The following is a 15,531-nucleotide window of genomic DNA, read 5'->3' on the forward strand; positions in this document are numbered from 1 at the left end:
GATACAAGCCATTTACAAAAAATTGAAAACACATGCAGAAATACCTCACTTTGCAAAAGTCACCTTAGTTAAAAGCCACCCAAAGGCATATAACATATCCCTACTTAAATGTCTTCTATGAGACATCAGATGGGCCTTGTGTTATACTTCTATGTATTGAGAAGACCACACAGCATTGTTTCAATACATTAATATAGTCACAGACAATAACATATCATTGGGGGTGATTATTATTTCTCCTCTTCTCAGATTATAGGGTTTCATGAATTATTTGAAGGGCAGAAAGTAGATACTTGTCATTCTTCACTTGTTAGGGCTTCCACAAGGGAAAGGACTGGATCAAGAACTGACTGTAGGAATGTGAAAAATATGGCCAAAGTTCAAGAAACTGGTAAACATAAATGATAAATTTATTTATTTTCTTCAAACTGTGTTTTCTTCCTAACTGTTACTTACCTACACATCTTGTTCCATCTTCATTGAGATGATAACCTCTGCCACAGCTGGGTGACATTCGCTGGCAGGTGTATGAGCCATCAGTGTTAATACATATCTGTCCAGCTGGGCATGGTGTGTTGGTGCTCAGGCATTCGTTGATATCTAAAAGAGCACAATAAGTTAGTGTAACTATCTGCTGTCTGAAGATGTTTAAGTTAAGATGCTTTCCTTACATAATTCCTCAGATTTTTAAAAGTTCTGCCCATGGGAGAATACAACTATTAATGTCATTTAGCTTCGCTGATATAAGACTTCCAGGGTGAAAATCAGGAGAGGTATGAGAGGTCCAAATCCCACTAAAAAGCAGTGGAAATTGGGTATAGATTTTTTATTTGTTTAAAAGCCTTTGAAGGTCTCCCCTAAACAATATGAAGAGATAATCAACAATTCAGTTCCCCAGCTCAACCAGTTACACTGCAATTTGTGGGTTGTGGCTCCCAGTGAATGAGCTATTTGGTAGTATATGCTCATATAGGTGGTAGCTGACTCTGTTTTTCCAGAGAGATAAACTACTGCTCACAGGTTTTCATCATGAATACCTTACTTTTTCTTAGGATAAGCTGTCCATGCAAACACATAAGAATGTGAATAGCTTATTTATGTTACTACAAGACTATGCAACCCTTTTCCATCTCTCAAATGTATGCCTGGCTTTTTACTAACTGGACATTGTATCACTTTGGGACAAAGAAAACTTTTGCCTGGCAAGAACCCACTGTCAAATAAAATCTCAGAGAATGTAATAAAACTAAGCTGTGTTAGAGTATAATCTGTGTGGTGTATCCAGCCAAGATGGTAAGGAACCCATTGTTATGCAAGGTTAGCACGTGCTATTAGTCTGGAGGGAAAGAGTTTCAGAGCCAGGAATAAATGGCTGCAGGAGATACTGAGGCTATCTGGAAATGTTAATGTAACTAAGACCTGACAATCTGTAAGAGCAGCACTGCTTGTGTTTGGGTTTGCATCCCATAACCTTCAGCAATGTCCAGCTTCATGCAAATACTTCTCTACCTAAACTTTTTCTTTTTCACTGGGATGTTATCATAATTTTACAAGGTGGTACTGTTAACTATTGAAGAGCTTGGCATGGTATAGTATGAAGTACAGCATCCAGCTTGCAAAATGTTGGCTGCCAGACATGGAGAAGGTGACCTGTTCTAATGAGAATCACTTGAGCCAAGCCTATCCCAGCTCACTAAAGTGTAACATTTTCAAATTACAAAGACACTGAAAAGACAGGGAAGTTTTCATACTTTTTCCTTCAGTACCACATAGAGTAGCATTTGATTCACATTTGAATCAGCCTCTCAAATTGTTTTGATATATATTTTGAGCAAATGCATTTTAGGAGACATAACTTTTGCTGCTGCAAACTGACATGTCTGTGAAGGCAAACTAACTACTAACTGCCGTGGACCTGGTGATAGCTATGGCAGATATACTTTTTCAAAGGGTTTGTTGTGCACAAGCACTTCATATTAAAGGCTGCAGTTTTGTTTCCAGTCTCAGTGTTGCCAGTGTCAGATTTCGGCACTACAGGGTAAGATATGGTCAGGAGAACGAGCGGTTGACAATGAATGAGACTTGGCAGCTGCTGCCGCTCAGCCAGTTCCACAAGTCCAAGACACGCTATGCCGATGGGGGAATTCAGAGTTAAGTTGAGACTTGAAAATACTACTCAAGGGAATAACTGATAGATTTGTAGGTCACATTAGACAATTCCATTTAGAGTCTGCTGGAAACCACTAACATAAACGTTATAATTCTGTTTTGTAGGAGTCTTGGAAACAAGGCATTAACTTGACAGATTGCAATCAGTCTTTAAAATAAAACTCCTCCCCAGTGTGTCACAACTGGCCCATCATTCTCTAGACAGTGAGGTTCTTGGTAAGCTGTAACTAATGGAGGACAGATCTGGAAAGACCTACATACCTGTAAAACCACGCATACTATCAAAAAAGTGTTGATTGTTGTTTTACAGAGGATGTCATAAATTACAACTTTTTATACTAAGCTTTTGTTAAAACCTTTTCAATAGAGGTAAAAGATATTGCAAATTTGTGTTTCAGATAAAATACCCAAAAACTTAAGGAAAATGTTCAAGTGTAGGTAAGTGCCTTAGGTAACCAAATCTCATTAAAAATAGAGATCTAGTATTTAATTATTTTCATCTGTAAATCTTACATGTAAGACCAAGCCTTCCTTTAAAGTAGCAGAAAAAACACATAGAGCAACGCATACGTGCACGAAGAATGACTTGAGAAGTTCAGAACTTGCTGAAACTACATTTAACTCATAGGCAACGCTTAAGTATTCACCAAGACAAGAATATCTTACCAATACAGTTGCCTAGCGCATCTTGTATAAACCCATTCATGCACTGTAGCTTGGGTCGGCAACGGAAAGATCCTGGAGTATTCTGACAGATAAAATCGGGGGGGCAGTTATGAGTACCAGTCTCACATTCGTCAATATCTGGTACATCACAAAAAAAAATTGTTAGCAGGAGTTTGACAAAAGCTTCTTCATCACATTTGAAACATAAAACATAGTTAAAAACGTCAGATCGATTTACGCTCAGCATACCTCCATGCAGTTCAATGCAGTGACCCAAGATTAATCTGACCTCAGAATCACAGTAAAACCAAGTAGAATAAGTTAAGATTTTTTATTATTTCATTATTAACATTACAGACTACATAATAGTCTGTGTGCTTATTATGTTTTACAAGTTTAGTTCTCAGAACTAAATGATTCAAAATTGTTATAGAGCACCTGAAGCATCATGTTCAGCAGTGTTCAGCCTTGATTCAGCAGTGTGCTCAGCTTAAGTCAGCAAGATTTAATAATATGTCCAAGTGCAATTTAAATTTTAACCTCTGTTCCAGTGCAGATGTTAATTTCTTCATAAGCAAATTAATTGTCCTTGATTCTCATCCACATTAAGGCTTGCAATATCCTATTTTCTATTTAATATTCCAGTTCAGAATTGACATCAAATATTTGTGAATAAAATATGGTTCAGATAATGAAGACAAGGGCTAGTGAATGTAACACTATCCACATAAAAGCAACTAAAATTTAATGTCTGCCACCTGACAATAGGATGAAATCTCCTAAAGCTATTAAAATACAGAAACTTTCCACAGATAGGATGCCTCAGCTTTCCCACTCATGCAGCTGACATAACAGCAGATGCCACTGCTTATCCCTCAAACTTTGTGAGACTTAAATAATGATTGTGAAGCCCATTTTAAGTTTATGATGGATTAATATTAAATCGGGCTCAGCAGGTTAATGGTTGGACTCAATGATCTTAGAGGTCTCTTCCTAACTATATTATTCTACAATTCTATGTTGCACAACTCAGTCATTTTGCTTGGTATTTAAAAATCATACCTAAAGATTATTAATTTTCTATTTTCATTGCTATTAATATAACATCAATAATTAACATTCTTAAAAGATCTTTTCCCAATCAGAAATTTCTAACATTAATAGCATTCATAATTTACTATCTGTACTGCTGTTATTCCAGAAGAGGAAGATAATGAATACTTGCAGGTAAGGTATTTGCTGGCCTAAATCTGATGTCATTCAAATCAGCAGAAATTTTACTTCAAAAGTATCAAAGTTGAACCCTGATACTTTGAAAAACATTGACTGTATATTCTGCAGGTTTTCCATTGGAGTAAGCTTTTTTAAGTCCATCTATTATTCATCACTGGCCAGCTCCTACAATATAACTTCACCCATAATTTTGCTTGAGTTAATTTACTCAGTGGAATGAAATTTGTCTGTTTATAAACAGTTCTAGGCTCTGGGGGAATAGATATTCCCACAGTGTAAACCTATTCCACATCAAATGGGATCTGCTGCTAATTTAATAATAATTTTTGCAAAGTCAAGTGAAGTTCTGATGCATGTAACAGCATACTTTGAGCTAGATACAACTTGAAATCAGCCATTTCTAAAGCAAAAAAAAAGACTATTACCCTTGTCTTCAAAAATGAATAGTCAAGAACAGTATTTGTAACCCTTTTTAATTTTAAAATCCTTAAAAATGTTGTGATTAAGAAATCAATCCCTCTGTATGAAATTTAATCCTCCTGAGGATGAAGGCTTACTTTTTTTTGAAAGATGCATCTAGCTTTTCAAATTGATCACCTTGTCACTCCACTTGCCACACTTCGTTTAACACTCCAAAGTGTGCACACTTGATTCTTTCAGGTGAAACTAAGCTATTAGACATGGTCCAGAAGCAGGACTTAGATGTTCCACTCACTAACAAGAAACTAATTCACAGGACAGGACTAGATCTAGCCAGAAGTAAACACCAGAAAAACATGTATAGTGTGAGTGTTGGACCTTCAAAATCAAGTGTTTCCACTCTCAGACCAGTTCCTATTGCACAATACAAATTGCCAGTGTAAAAGAAATGTAACTATCTCTCCTGAAAGCGTCTGTAGTAGCCCACAGACAGTCTGATCTGATATCTGCAAGGCGACAGGTGGAAAACTACTGTTCCAGAGGAACTAGCACTGCCTGTGTGTCCCTGTGCAACTATGGCTCACACCTATTTACCAAAAGGAAAAAGAGCATGACATGATGATGTACTTATTTTTTTACCAAAGTCTGGAAAAATTCAGTTTCTCTGCATAGGACGTACCTTTGCAACGACTATCATCTGTTAGTTCATAGCCAGTTCCACAGCTCGTGTCCCGCTGACAGCGAAAGGATCCTAACGTATTGACACAGGTTTGTCCAATCCCACAACTGTGTGTCCCAGTGATACACTCATTAATATCTAGTATATGAAAAATTATTGGGGGTGGGAGGGAGAGGGCAAAGAAGTGTGAATAAGAAACATTAAATCATTTGACATCCACATATATCAAATGTAAAAGTTTTCCTTTCTATATTTCACACTAAGTTAATCTTCAATACCTGACCTGATCAATCATCAATACCTGGTTTATATTCTGAAATTTGTATCTATCTGACTTACTTACCTAGACTCCCTTTTCAGTCAATGACAGAAAAAGGTACTCCTGATAAGTAATGCTTGTCATCCTAGAATAGCTATGCAGAACAGGCAAGGTGAACTGATATTTGCTCAAAAGAAAATATCTACACTGCACATGTCTGAAATCAAATGCAGTGACCCCTATCCCAGCCCATTTAACTTGGTGCTTCTGGGAGGGACTTAATCCTTACCCTTGACCCTTCCTATACCACACATGATATCCAAAACTTCCATTCTTTCCATCAGTTGTGTCCTTAACAAGGTGAAGAATCCTACTCTACTTCATTTTATCAATTACTATCTACGATCTACAATGCCTTATCAATTACTATCTACTATTACAAAAGAGAACAGGTATTTTATTTTGGTTTTATTCATGATCAGATCTTCTGCCTCTTCTCTCTAAATCCTGTATCTCTTCTGATTCTTTCTTAATTTCATCTTCCCACAATTCTCATTCCAACCCTCCATTTATATTGACTTTTTATGATGTCACCTCTTTTGCCAGCTAGCATAAGCATATTCTGATCTCTTCTGTCTACGTTTTTTTTTAATCTAGTTTTGCTCTTTTAAAACAATAATGCTGATAACTGAGACAATTATTTCTTTTACCTTCGCAATTGACACCATCTGCTTGAAGCTGATACCCAACAAAGCAGGAGCAGACGTAACTGGATCCTGTGTCTCTGCATTGCTGAGAGCATGGACCACCACCTAATTGGATATTTTAAGAAGTCTTATATAATTAAGAGGCTCTTCACAGGAACTGAAACAAACCTTTAATTTACAGGATGTTTTCTGATTTATTTAGAAAACAGATAACTTAACATGCACATATACAAAAGAAGTGTTTGTAGTCACTGGATTCTTTTAGCTCTAAAAGTCAATACAAGAAGGATATTGAGAAGTCAGTCATTGCCCATCACTGTTAGAAGATGAAGGAAAAATGCTGATGAGCTCAGACACCTCCTCAGGTTTTGGCTAGAAGTTAAAACTTTGCAATGGTGATTACTGTAAAATAAGGAAGACAAGATGCACCATCATAAGTTAATGAAACATTTTCACTATTAGCTGCATTAGGCTACATTTTTAGCCCATCATTATTAGGACCATACTCCTGAATTAGCTATTGTGTGCATACTTTTCCTACTTAGTAGGCAGGAAACATGAAAGGGAGAAGAGGCTATTGTGAATGACAAACGCTTCAGAGAACCTGAAGACCTAGTATTGGGGAACTAAGAATGTAGTGAGGTGTGTGCAGGAGTCACAGAGGATGAGAAAGAAAGCTGGGGTTATTCTGGCAAACAGAAAGAGAGAATATAATAGGACATTTACACAAAATTTAGCTCATCATTAAGAAAACCTTTTTTTCTGAACTTGTTTAAAGATATTTTTAATATTAAAAACATTTCATGTTCTCACAGGAGATAAAAGATTATGTAATTCTAACCGTTTGTTATAAGAGTATTGATACTCCTGTTACAAATAGAACCTGTCCTCTTCTGTTTTTCAGAATAGCTGGATAGGCATTATAACAAAAGGTTTAAGATAAGCACAATCAATGCTGGCAATGCAGCTGGAATACTTTAAACTTTTGAGGGAATTAATTTTTTTTTAAGTGTAAAGATTTCCAATGAGGACAGGGCTATTACTACACCACGGAAAATTAGGTCTGTACACAGTACTGGCAAAGACAATGACATTAGAAGGAACCATAGTCTTGTGGTTGAAATGGACAGCTACTGCTTTCTGAACCCTTGCTAATACTTGAGCTCCTGTCAGCCACAGTAAAACCAATCATGAAGCTGTTGGACGAATAGAAATTATTTCCTCATATACCAGAAAGGTGCTCCAAACCAAACTGCTGGAATTTCCTTTGCCTAAGAAATTTAAGTTTCCTGTGGTGAAGTTCAGAAAATCACAAGCAATTTTGGCATGCCAAGTTTATCAGAAAATGTAGTGTAAAAAGAAACTTTATTTTGTAATTAGTCATATCAATCCATCTCTTGCAGGCACCTGATTAACTGACAAATGCAACAACTGAGTACATAAAGAAATAATGCTAGGAAAATATGTAACACATTCTTCTATGTCATCTCTTATAATTAGCAGCTGGAGACAAGGACAGCCGACTAGCTAATGACCTAGTAGACATTTCCATCTTCTCCAGAGTGTAATAGCTATGCAACATGCCACACAGTAAATCATCTCTCAACTAGAATATAAGACTACTAAATTGATTTTATCCTAAATACATTACATAGTTCTGAGACGCTTGTAGAAAATACTAAATCACTGCTGGTTTAAGTTTATAGACATGTAAATCACATGTGAGAAGCAATAAATCAGAATACTTTGCAGAACAATATCCCAACAGCACATTCTCCCCAGGAAGCAGAACAGCCTGACTAATGAGGACATAGACACTTTTCTTCCCTTGTTTCAGGCAGTGTATGAAAAAGAAAACACATTTCATTTCTTATTCAATCACTCTGATCATCCCAAGAGGAGAATAAAAGGATGCACATATTTAATATAGGATCCCCATAACCTGAAGAATCTAGAGTACTCCACAGGTTCAATAGGTAACACCTCTGAGGTGCTACCCACTAGAAGTTAAAAAAAAAGTTAAATGCATAGTCTAAGTTTCAGGTGGATAAAATGAACTCCACTATGGAGGACAATGCCTCCCTTGTATTTAAGAACTACTGAGGCATCACATATAATGGCCTACTATTTCTTAGAAAGGATCTTCATTCTGTTATTTTTACCCATAACTAGCCTGGGCAAAAGGTTTTGACTAATCTCTAGATCTCAGTTTGCTTCATTTTTATTGGAGGCAATCACAAAAGAGCTGGCTAACAGGACTAGTCACCTGACTTACCTCTGCAGCCATCATGCAGATAGGGATCTTCTTGGTCTAGTTCTTCCTTTGAAATTTCAACTAAAAAGAGGAGAGATAGGCATTAGAGGAGAAAGCACTTTTCTTCTCACAGTAAAAAGCTGCCTGCTTGGCATGGGACTCAGACTAGGGTTTTGGATAAACCAGGACAAAATTAAAGAACATTATTTACATATTTTACAGCTATTTCGTACTTAAATTTGCCATTCAAATGTAAATGGCCACCGGGCATTTTCCATCTGACTGATTCAATATGAAAGTCATGCTGTGATCATAGATTAAATTTGGGCTGAGATTTTCAAATGCAGGCTCTTAACATTAGGCTTTTAACCAGTGCTTAACCTCATTTCCATAAGACATGTTGCTGAGGCATGCTTGGCTTCTACTAGCTTTATAGTAGCTTGGGGTATTCACAGTTATAATGGAAATCAGATTAATCTCAGTTATTTATTTAGACTTCATTCCAAAAGAGAACTTCACACCCAATTTTTGGGTACCTACTTATGGCATTCTTTCATACGTACTTCATACACCTTAACTCGGAGTTTTGATCAGAGGTACTTCTGCTACATGCATGTGTCCTGAGAGTTCTTTCTCTCTACAAGGAAAACATAAAAGGGCTGAACCCATTGTTTGCCCAAAGGGCTAGTTAATGGACTTCCTCCAATCCTGCCACTTTGAACACAGGGGAAATGATAGGTTGGTAGTGAGATGTGTAAAAACAAAATCTCAAAATATCCTGGTTATTGAATAGGAAGCTTGGTCTCATTTCATATGATTGTCCATAAGCCTATTCAACCACCAGTCTCTTACAAGCAAATAGTAAATCATGGATGTGAAAGCAAGATTTGTGCAGTGGCACAAGGCTGAGTTGGTACACTGAGTCCTCACACTATACGGGCATTTTGGTCATAAGGAAGCTAAGGAAATCAATTTGCCCAAATCTGGTTTGATTTTATAGAAGTCTCTGGGGACACAATACCAGAGAATATCTGTTACATTACCAAGCAAGTGTCATACCAGAAATCAGCTTGCCTTACCCTCTGCAGTAGAATACCATGAATGTCTTTCTATTGCATAACACAAACACAAGGTGCTAGTCCAAGAAGCTGCCTTGCAAAATGGAGACTGATTTCCTCTTAATGACTAGCAAAAGTGTCTATTAATATTGTTTGCTCTGTTTTTCCACAGGCATTTTTTATTGTCAATAGGGATATTTGACATATGTTGAACTACCTGCTTGTTTCTTAGTTTAATGATGAGAACATTGTCCTGCCCTGCTTGCAGACATAGACTCATTTCTGCGATGCACAATGTTTGGTGCAATAACCATACTAAAACCATATAAACCATATGCGTAGCGGTTCTTATGCACACTGCTTGCCTCCAAGGGTAAGTATGGAAATCCTGTAGGCTGTGCTCACAATCTGGATTTTCAGGTGCTGATAATTTTTTCATGTCATGCAGGTACATTGAGTCTAGAAATTTTTCTTATTAGCAGAGTGGTCTAATTACAAGGTATCTACTAGCCCAGTCACTTCAGCCAGAGCTAATGGACAAGGGGACTTCCCCTGCTGAAACAGTGGCACACAAACTGGAAGGGCATTTCTAAACGTTACTTGATAAGGGCAGACGCTGACATAAGCCAGGTTTGAAAGATCTGAAACAAGTCTGATAACACACTGGCTCAAGCTGACCAAAGCAAGCTTTTGTGGTAGGGTCTGGCCTTGACTTTAAGTGCTTGGTTAGGATGATGTCTTCAGAATCTGTCCCTGGTGATCTGCAAGCCAGCCTGCATGTTTTCAGTGCTCAACTGCCCGCTAAGGAGGCAACACTACACAGCATGACTTTTCTGCAATTTTAGGGCTGCCTGCTAAGTGAAAAAGGAAGAAAAACTACCAACAACATGTCTGTAAGGGTCAGGATGTCCACACAGAATTCCAACAGAAGTAATTCAAAGTACAAGTACTCCTTGTACCTCATATCATTTTATATTTCCCTTTTTATATTTGCAACATAAAATACCTTGCTCCTTTTTAGGAGCATCATCGCTGATGGACAGATCTTGACCCTTCATACAGCAAGCTCTGAAGACAATTCCACACTGGTATCCTATCTTTGGGTTGGGTTCACAACTCTGTCCTTGAACTTGGGCAGTCTTTCCCAGCAAACAACAGTAACAGCATACCTGTTAATAAAGAAATAAATAAATAAACAATTTAAAGAGGGGCAAATCCTAGCCCTGAACAAATCAATGTGAATTTTGTCAGTAGTGTCAATAGTGTTATCTCACCTTGGCAAACTCATGGAATATATTCTGCAAACTCTTTAAGAAGTCCTGGTATACTTAGTCTCATTTTGATCCATAGTTCGAGTTCAGTGAGCTTTGCATCATGCCTACATACTGCCAAGCTCAGAACCTGGATCCAGTTCTCACAAAAATTGTGAATGTGTGTGCAAGGTGATGTGGAGGACCAGAATGGTTCCCTGCCTGTACAGTCCAGTTTCACACATCAGCAAACAGTGGAAACTTGCTCCCTTTTTATGTCCAGTTCAGTTAAAACAGGACACAATCAACGAAGTGCATGACTCAGTTTATAATTAAACTGCCTAGTCAACGTCCCAGCAAAAAATAGCCCTCTCTGAACTAACAGACAAACAAGCCAACAAACATGATTCATCCAAGGTTAGTGTTAACAGGTCATAAAGAGAAGCAGATCTGCTCTGAAAAACAGACTACATAGTCAAACATTATTTAAAAGCATCATACTCTCGACATGGCTTCCAGCAATGAAACATGGTCTGCCTCTTTCAGACCTGCTGAACTACAGCCCAGAATACACCACAGAAGTGAACACAGGGCAAGTTAATCCTATGGAGGCTTCCTTTTAGTTAAACTTGAGGGGACACTGCTGACTAATTCAGTTTTCTTCCTTGTTGTTAGAAATCAGCAAAGATGTTTAGTTCTCTGCAACTCGTCTGCTACTGCTACTGTCATATAAAAGCAGATTTAAGCTTTTATTCTTAATTATTCTTCCAGACTTTCTTATTGCTTGAGAAAAATAGCCTGCAGCATGAAAGAGAACAGATGAATATCAAGTAACTGAACATTGAACTAAATGTCTGTAATTTGGTGCTTTAAGCACTACAACTACCGAAAAGAAGGCAACTATGACATTTCTTTCATTACTCTCAGATGTATACACCTGCCTATATTCTACAAGGTGTTATGTATGTTTCTCCCTCTGTACTGCAGTGAAAGGTTCTTCTAACATCTCAAGCAGAGTGAAAGTAAAACAATAAAATAATAAAACAATTTTTCTGTGTTTCTTAAATCTTCCTTTTCTTTACAGCATTTTGAAGTATCTAAGCATGCTATTTTGTACTTTGTCTTTCAATACACAGACAAATTCTCTCCCTGCTGCAGACTGCTGCACAGCAGGAACTCTCCCACTCCTGGCCAATGCTGTGCTGTTCTTTCCATGCTCACTCTTAATATTAAGATGCATGTTTTCCCTTCTTAGCTACTGTTTAGTGGGATGGTTCCTCACTACCCATTTCTGTTACTTGGTTCTCCAGCTACTTGCATCTAGTGGCGGATGCTCTGGTTTCATCACTAATATGACTAGGATATTTCCATCTTTTCTGGCTTTCTGGATGACTTTGGAAATAAATACTTGATGATCTCTTCCAAGGATTGCAACATTTCTGAATATGTATTCTGTCTAACATGTCTAACATTTTCCTGAGGCATCCTTCTTAAAGTTTTTAACATCTGTCAAGATTTCCAATTTTCTCAACCAGAAATTAGAAGACAGAAATGAAAACTGTGCTACAGATTCATAGTTTGACTTAAGCTTGTGTATTTTTGATAACAAACCTTATTTAAGTTACTGAATAAAGCCAATGCCTTGCCAGATTTTGACATCATATACTTCTGGATATCTGTCTTCTACTGTTAGGCATATGAAGTGCCTCAGTCTAGTTCTTTGTTTTGCTGCATAATGCTTAAATTGGGATTTACAGTGTTTCTTTAGACTTTTTAAAGAGTAATCATTAATCTTGCCATTCTTGAAAGTGCTGAATAGACTTATGCTCATCATTTTGTCCAGGTTGGGTCACCACTTGAAAGACCTCTGTCTCCCGCTAACGTGAATCTTCAATTACAGAGCTTGCTAAGTCTTGCAACATCTGTAAGAAACTGCATTTTCATTTACCATAGTTGAAGGCATTGAACCATTTGTTCCAACCTATATTTATTCTAAGTGTGCATGATGCATCTTGATTTAACACCTTGAAAATAATAATAATAATAATATGTTGCTATGCCACAGGCAAAACAATCCAAAGATGGAAAGTGTCAAATGTTTTCTTAACTGATGTTCATGGTAACTAGCTTTTAATGTTGACCCTAGAAGATTCGGCACTGGCTGTCCCAAGGGTTATTTATGTTAGCAGAGTTTAAGAGACATATGATTTAAATTAGTAGATCCGGGTGAACCATGTGTTAACATTGCTTTTGTCTATCTGTCCACAAGAGGTCTCTCACTTGCTGAAATCCAGAGTAACTTGTTCATGCTATGAAAAACAGACTGAAAAAAAAATGCAAGTCAGCCAGTGGAATTTTTCAGGACTTTTGAAGACCTGAACAAAAATTAAAAATAAGTTCAAAAGTCCAAAGCAATAAAACTTTTATGCTCACCCAATACACACAAACACAGTATTCTTGCCAAAACTGGGGAGATAAGGCCTTGTGTTGATCTTTGGGAAAAGAAAACCTTTTATAAATCCATTTCTACATTGCCAGTACCAGAAACAAATCTGAAATTGATTTCTGGTTTTTGATCAAGACTTAGAGATTAATTTTTGCATCCTTTTTTTCAAGAAGTTATGCTGCAAAAAAAGGAGTAAAATTATGCCCATCATTACCTATGCCTATCATCACCTATGCCTACTGCCTTCGCATGCAAAAGCCGAGGCAAGTGTTTTCAAAATATGGTCCTTTTATTTTCTTTCCAATCACAAGTTTTAGATTCAAAAGAAAGATTTGCTGCCTCATTTGCTGCAAACTACTGTGATTAATCCTACTGACTGAATGACTAAATCACTCTTTCTGCTTCCTTGAAGGAGACAAAGAAGATACAAAAAAGATTTCCTATGCTACCTAAGCTAAACAGAAACTGAGCAACTCAGGCAAAATGAGATTCAAGCCCATGTCAGATGGGCTTGGTATTAAAGCTTGTTTGCTACAGCACAGCATGACTGCAAGATACATCATCTTGCAAGGTCATCAGGTTCAAACTGTATTCAACTAAAGAAATAATGAATTGTTCACTCAGATCATAAATCATCTATGTCCATCATGGATCAAACAGACTATCTATAAAGACATACCTGCAGCTAACTCAGTAGAGTTATTAAGTGTAAGATATTACTGTTGTGGGGGAAGGGAGAGGCAGAATGTGGCTGACAACAATTAAATAACACTGACTGTGTTTATACAAGTAAATTAAACAGGGACAGAATATGGGCTTTGTCATTCAATCATCTGTAATGTTTAAATATTAGGAAGCTCTAATGGCAACTAACATCCTCTCAGACAATGCTGAAGAATATTTTGGGGTTAGCAGAGGCCAGAGAGTGTTCACAGCAGCCCTTATGCACTGTGTTTTGCAGGAGAAAAATGTCAGTTACGTGACATGAGCTGCACCGAGCAGTTTATTCTCAGGGCCAGAGACCAAGGCCAAGTTCATTTTGTTTAATAATACAGCTGTCACCATGAAAACCTGACATCTTTAAAGAAGTCTGGCCATTTTGAAAAACATCATTAACTCTTCCTCATGCTGACAAGCCCACAAAGGAAACATCAGTCAATTGATGGGAAAGTGGGTTTCCTTGAACAGTTCTATTCTGGTTTAGAGTTGTCCCATGGCATGTGTTTAAAATAGTGCTGCTGTTATAAACCTGTCTCTGTTTGCAAGCACTTGAATCTGCAGAGTAGTAGCCATCATGGTCTTTGTTCATCTGTTCATAGCCCTTCAAAATACTGATACATAGGGCTAAATATTTTTTCATGCCACATGCACATAGGGATGGACACAGTTCCTAATAGCAAAGGCTGCATAGAGGAATTTCTAAGCCAGGAGTAGGGCATACCCTGGACATGGCTCCTCTGGGGGACACACTCCACCGTGGACAGAATCAGACTGCAAATGTAGACAAGTTTGTGACAACCCAACAATGCCAGCCTCATCAGCATGTGTTACCTTTCTTATGCTCACAATGAGAACATGGATCACTTCAACAGCCCTGGCACCAGCGACATCCTACTGCCAGGAACATGATCAAGGTGTCATTTTGAAGAGACATGAAACTTGTGAGTCAGACATTATCTGCCATCTTCTATATAGTTGATTTTTTTTAACTGACCGACCAAAAATATTACACATTTTTGAGCAGTCAGGAAAATTAAAATCATTCTCATCTATTTTCATCACCACTGAAAGAAATCTGTAATAGGACCAGAGCTGTTAATGACTGGGTCATGATCAAGGTCAAGATCTTGCTGATAGAACTTTCTTGTAAAAGCACTCTGCAGAGTGCCATGAATAGGCTCCCTTTCAAAACCTGAGAGGCAAAGACAGTAGTAATTGCAGAAGGCAGGGCATAGATTAACTAAAGATGCCAACAGTAGGCATTTTTATTCTAATATCAAATACTATTGTCACAAGCTTACATGTCTCCGTTCAGTTGTAAATCAAAGTGGCATTAACTAAGGACACATACATAAGCTGGAATAATAAGTACACTAAGAGGATTAACTTCAGTTCTACCTCTTTGGACCACCAATACTGAAAATCACTGAGTTTGACCTTAATCCACGAAGCTCTAATGAAAGCTGAAGTCTGAAACGTGGCCAAATTTCTCACCCATCCTACAGTATTTATGTCTTATCTTTATGCAAAATTAGTTTCATAGCCAATTACCCATTCAAGGCTTTCCACTCTTTTGCATTCTACCCTCCGCTTGTGCTAAAAATGTAATGGAACAGTCTGCTTCACTCAATAAAGAACTGTTTATCTTAAAGAAGGACAAAGTGTACAGC

The 15,531-nt window shown here is 37.5% G+C and overlaps 1 protein-coding gene across 4 annotated transcripts in view; it reads right to left on the reverse strand.

Moving 5' to 3' along the window:
* The window catches only part of FBLN1 (fibulin 1), a 79,079-nt gene that overhangs the window by 39,483 nt on the left and 24,065 nt on the right, over positions 1-15,531 (reverse strand). For all 4 annotated transcript variants that reach the window (XM_034063031.1, XM_005147989.3, XM_031047998.2 and 1 more), the window contains 6 exons: positions 10,452-10,614; positions 8,409-8,468; positions 6,137-6,238; positions 5,168-5,305; positions 2,836-2,973; positions 457-600 (listed from right to left, as the gene is read on the reverse strand). In XM_034063031.1, coding sequence (XP_033918922.1) covers positions 457-600; positions 2,836-2,973; positions 5,168-5,305; positions 6,137-6,238; positions 8,409-8,468; positions 10,452-10,614 — 745 coding nt within the window. The remainder of the gene's footprint in view (positions 1-456; positions 601-2,835; positions 2,974-5,167; positions 5,306-6,136; positions 6,239-8,408; positions 8,469-10,451; positions 10,615-15,531) is intronic.

The sequence above is a fragment of the Melopsittacus undulatus genome, chromosome 5 (assembly GCF_012275295.1).
Source record: "Melopsittacus undulatus isolate bMelUnd1 chromosome 5, bMelUnd1.mat.Z, whole genome shotgun sequence".
NCBI classification, from domain to species: Eukaryota; Metazoa; Chordata; class Aves; order Psittaciformes; family Psittaculidae; genus Melopsittacus; species Melopsittacus undulatus.